At 41.1% G+C, this 14,011-nt stretch overlaps 1 protein-coding gene across 1 annotated transcript in view; it reads left to right on the top strand.

The window, feature by feature from the left end:
- LOC120527588 (peptidoglycan-recognition protein SC2-like) overlaps window positions 1–14,011 on the top strand; it is a 27,866-nt gene extending 13,855 nt beyond the window's left edge. Inside the window, exons 3-5 of the mRNA XM_039751181.1 lie at window positions 6,120–6,321; window positions 8,616–8,734; window positions 13,592–14,011. Of these exons, the coding sequence (XP_039607115.1) occupies window positions 6,120–6,321; window positions 8,616–8,734; window positions 13,592–13,767 (497 nt within the window). The 3' untranslated portion in view covers window positions 13,768–14,011. The remainder of the gene's footprint in view (window positions 1–6,119; window positions 6,322–8,615; window positions 8,735–13,591) is intronic.

The raw sequence follows: 14,011 nt of genomic DNA, 5'->3' as shown, positions 1-14,011 counted from the left end.
GTAGAACATCGTAAAGAATTCAAAAATGTTGGCGCGATACTCATGCTGAGCAGGTTAGCGATAATGAAAGTAATAAAATTCAAAAGTCTCAAAAAATGATAGTAAAGATTGCATTAGTGCAAGCAAACGGAAATTATTACTCGAGGAAATATCGGAACAGCGAAAAGAGATCTAATATATTGTTGGGATTTAAACTTTAAGTCGGAGACTTGTAGATCATATAATTCGTGTTGCCATCAGGGAAAAGTAGTGTTTCTTTCCAATGAAGCGGCGTATCTGAGAGAATTACAAGATTTGTTGTTTGGTGAAAGTGAAATCCACATATGCTGTGCTTAGGTTGCAAAGTTGCACAGATACAACAGGAGATTTTAGAGACAGAAACATTATTCAAACACTTCAAACAAACATAAGTCTCTTTCAGGAGTGAATCGAGTTCCGTGTGTAGTCGGAGTGGACAGTTCAGTCTCTCAATTAAAAGAATAGAAAAATCTTCCTCTTCATAGGGTTGCACCTCAGGAGTTGGACTCCCAACAGGAGCAGAGGATGTCTGGGGGAGAAGACAGATAAGGCAGTGAGACAAAAGGACAGCTGCTGTACAGGCTTTTAAACGTTCAAAGCGCCACCCGAGGTGCAGATCACATGACACGGCAGCAGCAGCAAGCCAGCAGCTGATCGAACAAAAAGGAGGTTAAAAAAAACCTGTATTTGTTTCCCATTGTATCACCGTTTAAGATGGGGTTTCAGGGGAGCGACTGCATCTCCTTGGGGTGCGTTCAGCCCCACTCCTCACAATGCGAGTGCCAAAGACATATAGTGGCTGGCGCGTTGTCAAAGAGTTATAACTTATGGATGTCATTCCATGAACTTTTAGATAGATAGATAGATAGATAGATAGATAGATAGATAGATAGATAGATAGATAGATAGATAGATAGATAGATAGATAGATAGATAGATAGATGGATGATACTTTATTAATCCCAAGGGGAAATTCACACAATCCAGCAGCAGTATACTGATACAAAAAACAATATTAAATTAAAGAGTAATAAAAATGCATGTAAAAGCAGACAATAACTTTGTATAATATTAACGTTTACCCCCCCCGGGTGGAATTGAAGAGTCGCATAGTGTGGGGGAGGAACGATCTCCTCAGTCTGTCAGTGAGCAAGACAGTGACAAAAGTCTGTCACTGAAGCTACTCCTCTGTCTGGAGATGACACTGTTCAGTGGAAGCAGTGGATTCTCCATGATTGACAGGAGATTGTAGAAGAGGGCACTCCACAACCACAACCAAATCCGTCTGGTAGAACATCTGCAGCATCTTATTGCAGATGTTGAAGGACTCCAACCTTCTAAGGAAGTATAGTCGGCTCTTTCTTACACAGAGCATCAGTATTGGCAGTCCATTCCAATTTGTCATCCAGCTCCACTCCCAGGTATTTATAGGTCTGTACCCTCTGCACACAGTCTCCTCTGATGATCACGGGGTCCATGAGGGGCCTGGGCCTCCTAAAATCCACCACGAGTTCCTTGGTCTTGCTGGTGTTCACGTGTAAGTGGTTTGACTCACACCGTTTAAAAGTCTTTGCCCACTCCTGATGTAGCCCACAATAGCAGTGTCATCAGTGAACTTTTGCACGTGGCAGGACTCCGAATCGTATTGGAAGTCTGATGTATTATAGGCTGAACAGGACCGGAGAAAGTACAGTCCCCTGCGGCGCTCCTGTGTTGCTGACCACAATGTCAGACCTGCAGTTCCCTAGACGCAAATACTGAGGTCTGTAAGATAGTTCATGATCCATGCCACCAGGTGTGAGTCTACTCCCATCTCTGTCAGCTTGTCCCTAAGGAGCAGAGGTTGGATGGTGTTGAAGGTGCTAGAGAAGTCCAAAAACATAATTCTAACAGCACCAATGCCTCTGTCCAAGTGGGAGAGGGATCGGTGTATCATGTAGATGATGACATCCTCTACTCCCACCTTCTCCTGGTATGCGAACTGCAGAGGATCAAGGGCATGGCGGACCTGTGGCCTCAGGTGGTAAAGCAGCAGCCACTCCATGGTCTTCATCACATTTGACGTCAAAAAAAATAAAAATAAATAAATGTTTTTATTTTCAGTGTTGAATAGAGTATTCAACAGATCTTCTGAGCAGGTGGACTCTGATGCAGACACTGCTGGGTTGGATTTCATTTTTCTTAAATAAATTCCGTTCTGGTTACTGTGTCTATTGGATCCGTTCATTTATTCATGCATTTACCACAGGGTTGACGTCCAGCTGTGCAAATATACTTGATATCATAAGGATGTGCTCACACCCCTCCAAAACTGAGTGCTGAGCTGTATAAGCCTATTTGATAAGCTACCTGTTCGTTACTCACACTCCATGTCCGGTTTGAAAAAGTTTACCACAGGTTACATTTTTTATTACTTTGGACTTCAATCTGGTGATATGTCTTTCTTAGTTCAAAACGTCATGATATAGTTTTGAAAGCACATAGTTAGTCACACCTTCTTTATAGAATTTCTTTTTACATCATACAAAAATACAATATAAAGTTACAGGAGGAAGCAAAGCAAATTCCAAGGTAATATATCCATTTATCAATTTAAAACCCAATGCAAATATAAAGTTGATACATTTTTGGAAAGGAACAACATTTCAAACAAGTTTGTGTCTCTTTTTCCCCAAGAATACATGTTCCCTGTGTGTGTGTTTGTGTGTGTTTTCCCTAAATACTCCCGTCGACATCCCAAAGGTGTGCATGATGGACTCCAAGCAGGCTGTGTATGAGTGAGTACAGATGTGTGTGTGAGTGTGAGTGTGTTCCACAAAGGACTGCTGACCCATTATGAGAGTTGTCCTGTCTTACGCCTAATACAACTAGAATAAGTCTTGTCACTCATAACCTTTACTTGAATCAGTATCTATAGATGAACGTAACACAACTTCCATTACCATGTGTGTCATACAAGCCTATCACATGAGTGCCACTGCACTGCACAATTCCTCAGGAAGACCTACAGACTGTTGTTGGGAAGTCTGGGAACTCTTCTCGCTTGGCTGATTATTCTTTAGACTTAACCAAATAGAGGTGAAACAGAAAATGATTCAAAATATGGTGTTAATAAGGCAAACATTTTACACATTTGACTGATTTCAACAGAATAGACTATATAATTAAGAGTACAAAAATGAACCCATGATGAGTCAACATAAAACTCTGAGAGACTAAGAATGGCTAGATGCCTAGTTGTAGTGTGTAATGAAACTGCCTCCACATGCCACCGAGAGACCAACAATATCCAAGTCATCAAAATAATAAAGAAAGGGATAAATAGAGGAAAAACAGAGAGTTTGAAATGGATGAATACAAAACAAACCCTCTAGGTCTGGTTCTGCAGAAGGGTTAGCTCCTACGTCACTAGCCAGTTGACTTGTCAAGTTGCTTGCCTGCAAACCGCAGTATAGTCTCCTTTGTACCTCATCTTCCTTTTTGTCTCCCCCTACCTCCCTGCTAGTATCCCAGATCACTTACCAAACTCAGCCGCTATGTGACTCTGGCAGCAACTGGCCTTAAAGCCTTCTGTGGGTTAGGGGGCACCCTAAGGAAATCCAGTGACACCAGATGACAGGACAATGGAGCCACTGCAACCTTCAGCACAGTTTCCCATTTAGGGTAAACCTGGTGTATTTTCTGGTTATCAGTATGCTGCTGCTGGATTATGTGAATTTCCCCTTGGGATTAATAAAGTATCTATCTATCTATCTATCTATCTATCTATCTATCTATCTATCTATCTATCTATCTATCTATCTATCTATCTATCTATCTACTAATTGGCTCAGTCTTTGTGGTATAGTAGATACCATGCATTTCAATGATTGTATATAGTCTGCAAAAGTGAAAACATATATAAATAAATGTTAATATTTCTATAACCCTCATCCAGAGAGAGATGTAGTCTTATTATTTTCTGTGTTTTATAAATTTGCATATTAGTATTGACAGATGGGTACATAGACATTATCATTAACAGCATTCCTATATTAGTGCATCTGTAATATATTTAATAAGTAATGGTGGGTTTGTAATATATCCAGGGTCAGAAATCTATAGTATAGCAATTTATAAAATACTAGCCAACCCGCGGTGTACGATACGCAACCTAATCAGGCCGTTTTTTTAATAATTTTTAAGCACAGGGAAAAAATTAACATTTGAAAAATCGGTAATGTAATAAATCAGCAAGAAAAGCAACATTGTAACAATGCACGGAACGAACCAACACACAATCGTCCATGCGGCGCTCAGGCGCGGAGGGTGGAACGGGAAGAGAGGAGAAGGACGTCCACTCCGCTCCCTCCATCATGCTAGTCTGCTGATTTCTCGTCCAGTATGCACTGCCTGCTCATGTGCCCACTTCCAACTCGTCACTCGGGTCGTTGTCGTCTGTGCACAGTCCAGATGCACCTGCGACTCACGTTTTTCATTGCTCTGTGCAGTTTTGGCTGCCTTTCTATATATAATCCAGCAAGACACCCGACCACGGTGGTAGCGAGGTGGGAGGGGGGTGTGTGTACAAAGAACAGGAGCAGCTAAGAAGATGCATGTTTGTCGCGGATGCGAATTGCTGTATGTAGCGTGTAAAACAGTTTGCCATGGTGCACGCGGTCGAGCGTTGTAACCGAAAACTCGGTTGTTAAAGACTGCTTACTTCATTGTGTATACGACTGTAGGTGAATGAAAAGATGTAACTCTGGAGAGGGCAACATACAATACAGCATTCTACACGCTGCATACAGCGATTCACATCCGCGACAAATATGAATCTTCTTAGATGGTGCTGTCGCGTCCACCCACACTCTCGCAGCACACACACTGCCTGGTCATGTGCCCGCTCGCAAGAGCAACTAACAGAGACTCGCCCACCAACTGTAAGACCATGGGATACCCCTCGCAAACTGCTCTACACGCCGCGTACAGCGATTCACATCTGCCACAAACAAACTGTTTTACACACTGCATACAGCGATTTACATCCGTGACAAACATGCCTCTTCTTAGATAGTCCTGCCGCGTCGTGTGGTGCCTCTGTGAGAACCAGTCAGGCACAGAGAAGGTCAACTGCTGAGAGAGCGTCTCGACTGTTGCAGGGCCTGCATTGGTGAAGCAGGTGAGACGGTAATGAAACAGAGGCACAGGACTTATTGGTTTTTAAAGACTGCTTCCTTCATTGTGTTTTAACCTCAGTTTTAAAGGATTGTTTTAAGGATCCCATGTGATACGCCTCGCAAACTGTTTTACACGCTGCATATAGCAATTCACTTCCGCTAGAAACATGCCTCTATGAACAGTCAACGTGGCTCAGAGGTGCATGTGGACTCTACGACATACGAACATAAATGACGCCGGTTTTCCTGTGTCGTCGCGTCCGAGTTGGTAGGCGCGGTTCTGCGAGTTGTCGTCGTATCCAATGGTCTTAGAGTTGGTGGGCGTGGCTCCTTCCTGCGTGTGCCATGGGCGTCTTACTTGTCGGCGGCTTAGTGAATCTACGCCCCTTCCGCCGTGCTTTCCATTGGTGTCTTGCCTTAGTGAATTATATATATATAGATGTTACCAATCTAAGAAACATGGCTAAACAAAGCCAACGAGTGCTTCACACTAAAATAACAAATCAGTATTTACTGCATATATCTGAACCAATGAAGGAATATTTTTATTTACTGCACAGAATTTTTAATTGTATAAACACAAGAATACAATCTTTTCCTGAATCAGCCTCTATTATTTTAGTGACTTGAGACACTTACTGCAGCCAGCTCACTAGTGGCTTATTGACAACCTCCCCTGGTATGCTTTGAGGGCACCCTGTGCCTTTACTGCCAACCACTCTCTAAACCCAAACAAGTCTTTTTACTTTGTACAAAAAGTTTGCAGTTGGGCTAAATGGACATGTGAGGCTCTTCCCATATCATAAAACACATCATGCACTTCAGCCAATGAAACCCCAATGCCAACCAGGCAAGCTAACACAAGTGTATGAATGCCCAGGATTAGGGCAGCATTATTTTTAGCATCATGCTAAATGGCCCATCTCTCATTTCACTGAACAGGCTGCCCTCGCATCATAAGCCGATCAGAGTGGGGAGGACAGCGCTCAAAGTGTACCTCATCACTGAAACCACCCATGACGTATGCCTTGATCCACCACACGGAGGGCAAACGCTGTTTCAGCACCTCTTCCTGCTCTGCTCAGATGAGGAATGTCCAGAGCTACCATATGAATAGCAAAAAATGGTGTGATATCGGTTACAGGTAAGACAGATGAGCCTTTACTGTTTGCTAACATGGTGGGGTTGACTTTTGTGCAATACACATGCAAGTGGCAGCTAGCTGAGCAGAGCTTCTCTGTTTAGTTGAGCTTACCGTCAAGCTTTCCATTTAATTCCAAGATTTTGAGTTCACAACTCATCTCTGCTCTCTCAGCTGTGAGTAGGAGCAACACCCTGAGTGGAGACTTCAGCAGAGACATTGGTGGAGAATGAATAATACTCGTGTGTCACAAAGCGAGGCTACAATACAGCAGGTCTGTAATAGGAATGAAGTTCCAGTCCGGGTTATCGGAATTTTTTTTTTGCCTATATATTTTTTATATTACTTACAATGCATAAGTATCGCACCCTGCAGTGGACTGGCGCCCTGCCCGGGGTTTGTTCCCTGTCTTGGCTGGGATTCGCTTCAGCAGACCCCCGTGACCCTGTAGTTAGGATATAGCAGGTTGGATAATGGATGGGTGGATGTGAAAAATGGAAATTAAGGTCAAAGCTGTCTTATTTTAAGTTATGACTACAAAATGAGCGCGGCATGGTGGTGCAATGATGGTGCTGCTGCCACGCAGTAAGGAGACCTGAGATCGCTTCCGGGGTCCTCCCTGCCTGGAGTTTGCAGAGGTCCTGCCTTGCGCCCTGTGTTGGCTGGGATTGGCTCCAGCAGACCCCCGTGACCCTGTAGTTAGGATATAGCGGGTTGGAGAATGGATGGATGGATGGATAAGTATGCAGGAAGCAACTGTATATCCACTGTAAAGACATGACAAAAGAAAATTGTATTCCATAAAAAAGGAGCACTTTGGCATCATATGGCCATCCCAACAAACTCACCATTCAGTCCCCACTGCTGGTTCTCTGTAACCAAGTTTCACATGCCAACGCACCAATTGTACGAATGTAGAATAAATGACTATGGAAAGGTACTAAAGAAAAAGGTTTAAAGTTGCAATGTTTTTAGGGATGGAGGAGCAAATGAACAACAAGCTGTTAATTCCTTGTTTTCTTTGTTAAACCTTTTCTGAAGAAGATCCTCAAGTGGAAATATCACATTAACGCCAGCTGCAATAACCTTTCCTGCCATGACAGAGTAATTGTAAATGTCATCTCCATATAATTTAAGTGTATTAGAACTGTTGAAAGACAGTTAGGTTGAATTAATGAGTACTGAGCAACAGGCCATTGTACATCCGAGGATGATGACATTCTAGTTCAGATTTATTCAGCTCTGCATAGAAAGTTGTTAGCTGTTTGTTTTGTCATTTACACTTTCTTTCATATTCAAAAGCAATATAATTTCAGTTTATTCGTAAAGTACACTTCCACTTATGAGCTTAGCATGCTATAAAATAAGTATAAACATGACATGAAATGTAACAAAGACAAACATGTTTCAAAATTAACAAGAGAAACATTAACAGGGTGTCCATAAAGTCTGTGTAACAATTTAAAATAGTTGTAACTTTGTAAGTATATGTGATAGAAAGAATCGTACAAAGGATTAGAAAGAAGAAACACATTTTTTATTGTTCTTGTTAATTTTCAACATGTCCACCATCATTACTAATACAAAGGGTAATACGATTCTGTAGTTCTCGGAAAACATTTTCAGCTGATTTTCAGTAATACCACCAATCACATCCGTTAGCCTAGCTTGCAAGTCTTCTAAAGTTTGAGGTTTGGTTAAATAAACATTAGTTTTCACATGTCCCCATAAAAAGAAATCCAGTGGAGTCAAATCTGGCCAAAAAAATGGTCCACCTCTTCTAATCCAACTATAAGGGAATTTCTCATGTAGAAACAGTGTAACATGCAAAGCAAAGTGACAAGGAGCACCATCTTGTTGAAACACTGCATTCTCTATCAGTCCTAATTGTTCAAGTTGAGGAATAAAGTCAATTTGCAGTATTTCTAAATAGCTATCACCATTAACAACACGCCCTTCAAAAAAGAATGGCCTTATGACTTGATTTTTTCCCAAAGCACACCACACATTAACTTTGGGAGAATCTCCTTCATGTTCAACAGACTCGTGGATTTTCAGTTCCCGAAATATGGAAAAAATAAAACTTCTAAAGACAAAAAAAATAAAAACTAGATACATCAAGCTTTCAAATCCTTTTTACGAAATCTTTCTATCACATATACTTACAAAGTTACAACTATTTTAAATTGCACATGGACTTTATGGACACTCTGTATAATAATTTACATAAATTGTCATGTGTCTTAGTCTTCTTGTAATTAATAAATATTTCTTACTAATGCAATATTGTCTTTCAGCTTTCTTATTGGCGAGGATGGAAATGTGTATGAAGGTAGAGGGTGGAAGACCTTGGGTGCCCACACACTGAATTACAACAGTGTTGGCTACGGCATCTGCTTCCTTGGAAACTTCATGGGTATGTCTCTCCATATTCTGTAAAGAAATTTTAAATTGCAAGTATAACTGTGGTTAAAGTAAATCCTCTGTGCCAGCAATTAAAGCTGAATTATCACACTTTTAGATTTCGCTTTTTGCGTAGCACAATTTGCCTAATATGTGCTGAAATAACAGCTTTTGTTTAGGACAGTTCTCTTCTCCTGAACTACAGTTACAGTATTTCCTCATCAATCCCCATTTTTACATGTGGAAATGAAATTTCATCACGCCTTTTCGGTTGATCTTTTTGGCATCCGCTGCACTCTGACTGAAGTTTTGCAAGAACAGTAGCTTTCTACTTGACAAGAACTAAATGACTTGTCTGTTTTTTAATCCAAATCTACTCACCAACCATTTCAAGCCCACTTTTTTCGATTAAATGATCTTGAGGTTCCTCAGCCTCATCCCAGAAGTACTAGGAAAACAGGATACAGTTACTCACCCACCTTTGGCCAATCACTTCCACCCACGTCTTGCAGATGGGCAAGTAAACTGAGAAAATGGTCATTGACACGTAGAGAATGTGCAAACAGGACACTGGCGGTCACTGAGCCTGAATTCAAACAAAGCCTCCTAGAGCGATGAGTCTCTAGCACTAGTCACTGCTCCACTGTGCTGCCTTAATGACAAACCAAGTCACAGAACTGCACAGTTTTAACTTTAAATCTTTGCTTGCAGCAGTGACTTGGCCTTACTTTTGAAGTAGCTACTGTGAACTGTCAACGCTTTGAAAGCTAAACACACAGGCTAAACAACAGTCACCAAGCCCTTCATTATGTTGAAAACTAAAACAAAACCTGGACCTGATGGGATTTTTAAGAGTTGTACTTAAAAACGTCACTTATAAACACTAATTAGGCATATTTGAGCAGTTACTTGAGAAAGGAACAGGACATGTGGACTGGGAGGTTGCAAATGTGACTTCAGTCTTAAAGAAGGGAGACAAAATTGTTCTTGCTAATAACAGATCAAAAGGTCTTACTTGTGTACCATGCAAAGTTACGGAAACGATAAAAAGTAAATTAGAAACGTACCAATAGGAAAATAACATACTGAATAACAGCGAACATGAGTTTATGAGAGGAAGAGCAGGCCGCTGCAGTAGCTGACAAAACAAAGCAAGTCTTTTTAAGCATTTAGAAGTCAAGCAAAATGACCCCTTTTATTGGCTAACCTAAAAAGATTACAATATGCAAGCTTTCAAGGCAACTCAGTCCCCTTCTTCAGGCAAGATATAATCAGGAAGAAGAAGGGGCCTGAGTTGCCTCAAACGTTTTAGTTAGCCAATAAAAGGTGTCATTTTGCTTGACTTTTCAGTACATTCATTATGGCTAACACGGTACAACACCCTAATACTACAGACATAAAAAGCCTTGATAGAGTCACACACCATACATGAATTCTAAAACCTGAAGCTGCAGACATCAGAGGTAACCTCAAGTTGGTTAAGTGGCAGAAGAAAAAGAGTACAGATAAGAGAGGAATACTCCACACAGAGGGAGGAGATTAGTGGAACCGCTCAGGGGGTCTGTGTTTGGGCCGGTACTTTTTCTGATTTATTTTAATGACACTGATTCCAATGTAGTTAGTAAACATGTGGATTTCAGAGCTGATACCGAAACTGGAGGAATGGAAAAGACTAGGAAGACTGCAAAAACAAGTCAAGAAGACTTGGACATGCTTCAGAACTAGGCAGACACTTGGGAAATGCAGCTTAATGTAGAAAAGTACAAAGAGCTACATGTGGGCAAAAGGAACATCACTTATAAATACAAATGGGAGAGGCCATCGTACAGGAGGCAACCTCTGAAGAGAAATTATTGGTTTATGTTGGCACAGCATTTCCATCTTCCAAGGCATACACAGAAGCTGTAAAAAGGGAACAAAAAGTGTTATATTGTCAAACATATAAATTGGGGAAAGTTATGCTTAGACTACGTAGAAACGCACTACTGAGTCCAATCCGGAGTACTGTGTGCAATTCTGGTCACTACGGTACAATAAAGACACAGAAGCTGTGCGGAGGACAGTAACTACAGTAGGTGCATCCTACAACTTCAGGAGATGTTGTACTCCAATAGACTCGGGGTATTAAACCTGTTTGAGATCAAGCAGAAGACACTGCGTAAGTTGACCTAATCCAGATCTTCAAAGAAGCATCTATGAACTACACTGGACTGATTATGGGGCATAAAATGTACCCTGAGCTGTGAGGGAGCAGTGCTAACCAGTGCAGCACTCTGCCACAAATAACAAAGGATGCAGTCAGAAGGAATACTACAAACAAAATAGAACAAATGGACACAAACTAGCAATAAGTCAATATATATATATATTGTATATTATATATATATATAAAGTACAATACAATTATAATAATCGGCGAATTAATTGGCCATGTCACAAAGAGGCTAGTCCAAACCAAGTCTCAGCAACCAGAACTGCACTCTACTCACTGCATGCCATGCACCATGCCCATATAATGGAAATTAATGCTTCTGCAACAAAACATAAACTCTGTGAAATAATAATAATAACAATGAAAGATTTATTACTATTTACATGGCACTTCTATCCTCTTGATGGAAGAAAAAAGTACAAAGGGTCTGCACAGATACTATACAGCAGATGTAGCTGGCATGTCTTTTTGTAGTCCCAACACTTACTGGATTATCTTTTTCTGTGCCGATCCTTTATATTTTTTCTCCATCAAAAAGATAGAAACACCCTGTAAATAGTAATAAATCTTTCATTATTGTTATTTTTATACCTTCAAGGCTTGGTTTGAGTAGGTGTTGCAACATGACTAAATCTGCATGCATTTGGCCTGCACCTCTTTCCTTTATATGGACCCGGTGCACAGTGAATTTCCGGCACTTCCCCGTTTTGGTCTTCAGAGTACCAGTAGATGATATACGTGTATCGGTGTGTATCTTCACCCATCAGAGAGCCTGTGATGCGAGGAATCTGCATTACATACTTAGGGGGTGCTATGCCTGTCAGTACCTGATCTGTGATACACACCAAGGAGCATAACATGCTTAATCGAGCAGTGAGGACACAATGTACAATGAATGTATGCAAATTTTTATAATATTCTCATTGTGGTCAGCTAATGTACCCCTATAATTGTTTTGCTTGGCTTTTTTTAAAGACATGTGGAGTAAAAATCCAGCTGGAGCAGCTGCAGATGTGCAAAGCAAACTGTGCGGCAATATAAAATGTGAGGTGAAGTACGTTTACAGTACACACATGTGAGTATTGTGTGCATAGTTACTACAGCCCTGTGATGTCACACTGGCCTAGCAAAGCATCATGGGGTACTGGGAAAACAAAAATATTTACACTGACTGCTTGATGATTTTTCCAGGAAAATATCTGGCCAACAAGGTTGCTGTAAAAAACTCTTTTACAAATTTCAACAATCAACACTATTGAAAAGTCATATTTAAAGGCTAAGTCTAATTAATTCAAATGTCAGAAAGTCCTGATGCTTTAATTTTCCACATCTCTCCAGCCCTTTTTACAACTTTAAAACTTCCTTTGTGTAATCAAACGTGTCTCTGTCAAGTCTCCATCATTGCCTGTGTCAGCTCTGAAGTTTTTCAGTAGAGCAACACACTCAGCAGGTGGTGAGCATTACATACACACAAATAACACTCATTCTCTACAACTTAGTTACTTTGAAATGATATTCTCATTAATTAACATTTGGAAATGTTAATCGTATTCTAAGAAATCTGAAGCTGAACCATGAACTATGGACCCCTTCCATGGGGAGCACCAAAGCAGGACAGAGATCAGCACTCATCGCTAAGCCTGGTGCCTTTTGCCAACTGTGTGCATGAATGTGTGATAGATTACACCAACCCAGGACTTTTTACCTTCCCACATAACTCTGCTTGTTTCCCAAAAGCTACCTTGTATTCTAGGCAGTTTCCATTGCTCAGGCGTTGTCTATCTGCACCCTTCCTGAACATGCTTATCTCTGGAGTAGAACTGTACCCTCTGTTTTACCTATGAAGATCACACGTAACTCAGTCATGCAGCTGCAGGTAGTGTGGTGTAGTGGTTAAGGCTTTGGCCTTCAAACCCTGAGGTTGTGGGTTCAGATCCTGCTACTGACATTGTGTGACCCTAAGCAAGTCACCTGACCTGCCTGTTGTTCAACTGGAAAACCAAAAGAAATGTAATTAATTGTATCATAAATGTTGTAAGTTGCCCTTATAAAAGCATCAGCTAAATAAGTAAATGTAAAAAACTTTTTGGGTTGTAAGCCAGCCAGACCAGGCTGTTTGGGTCATCCAATCACCAAGTGCTTGACAAAAATAAACTTGCCTATCTTCAAAGGGGGGTCCTGGTAGCCATACTATATATGTGAATCTCTTATTTGTTGGTTAAACGGTCACAGAAGGAGGTTTCTGATCTCTGTTTTGGTAGCCTGTGTTTTAGACAGATCTGATGAGGGAACCCCATCAAAAGGGCAAAAGTCTCCTTGATGCTCCTTAACTTATCTTAAGGGGCAACACTGCCACTCTAGGGTCATGATTCCATGCAGGAACGTGCCTTCAGTAAACTGGGAAGGGTCTGTGCTTGTTTACAAAAGAGGACATTTTGTTCCCAGATATTTTTATTTTCCTTGTGTGTGCTTGCTTTGTGCTTAGTAAATAGTCAAGAGATGGTGAACTGAGGAAGGTGCTGAATCAGTATCAGTATACTGCTGCTGGATTATGTGAATTTCCCTTGGGATTAATAAAGTATCTATCTATCTATCTATCTATCTGAATAAAGTAGACTAAACTGATCATTTGTGGACTTGTCTGCTGTTCTCTTCTAGGTGTAGCCCCTGGGGCACAAGCTCTTAACGCTGCTCAGCAGCTCATCAAGTGTGCCGTGTCCAAAGGGCTGCTGAAGTCCAGCTATATTTTGAAAGGTCACCGGCAGCTGGGATCCACCGACTGTCCAGGAACCACCCTGTATAACATCATTAAGAAATGGCCCCATTGGCAATGAAGCAAGCAGGGCCTTGGGGGCGACATACAGCTCTTGCGCAAATGCATCTTGTGTGAAGATTTGCAGAAATTGCATAGCTTGTGAAACTAGTTGTTTAAGCATTGGGTGATCTACACTGTCTAGCAGATCTAAAACCCCTGTCTGTAACAAATTTGCTTTAGGTGCATGTTTTGTGGTTTCTAATTGTAACTGCAGTAGACAATTTAGCGTTGCAGGAAGAATAAAAATGCTTTATGGCAGAAGA

This window comes from Polypterus senegalus, chromosome 4 (genome assembly GCF_016835505.1).
Source record: "Polypterus senegalus isolate Bchr_013 chromosome 4, ASM1683550v1, whole genome shotgun sequence".
NCBI lineage: Eukaryota > Metazoa > Chordata > Cladistia > Polypteriformes > Polypteridae > Polypterus > Polypterus senegalus.
The sequence above is the reverse complement of the archived record's forward strand: the minus strand, read 5'-3'. Positions and strand labels throughout refer to the sequence as shown.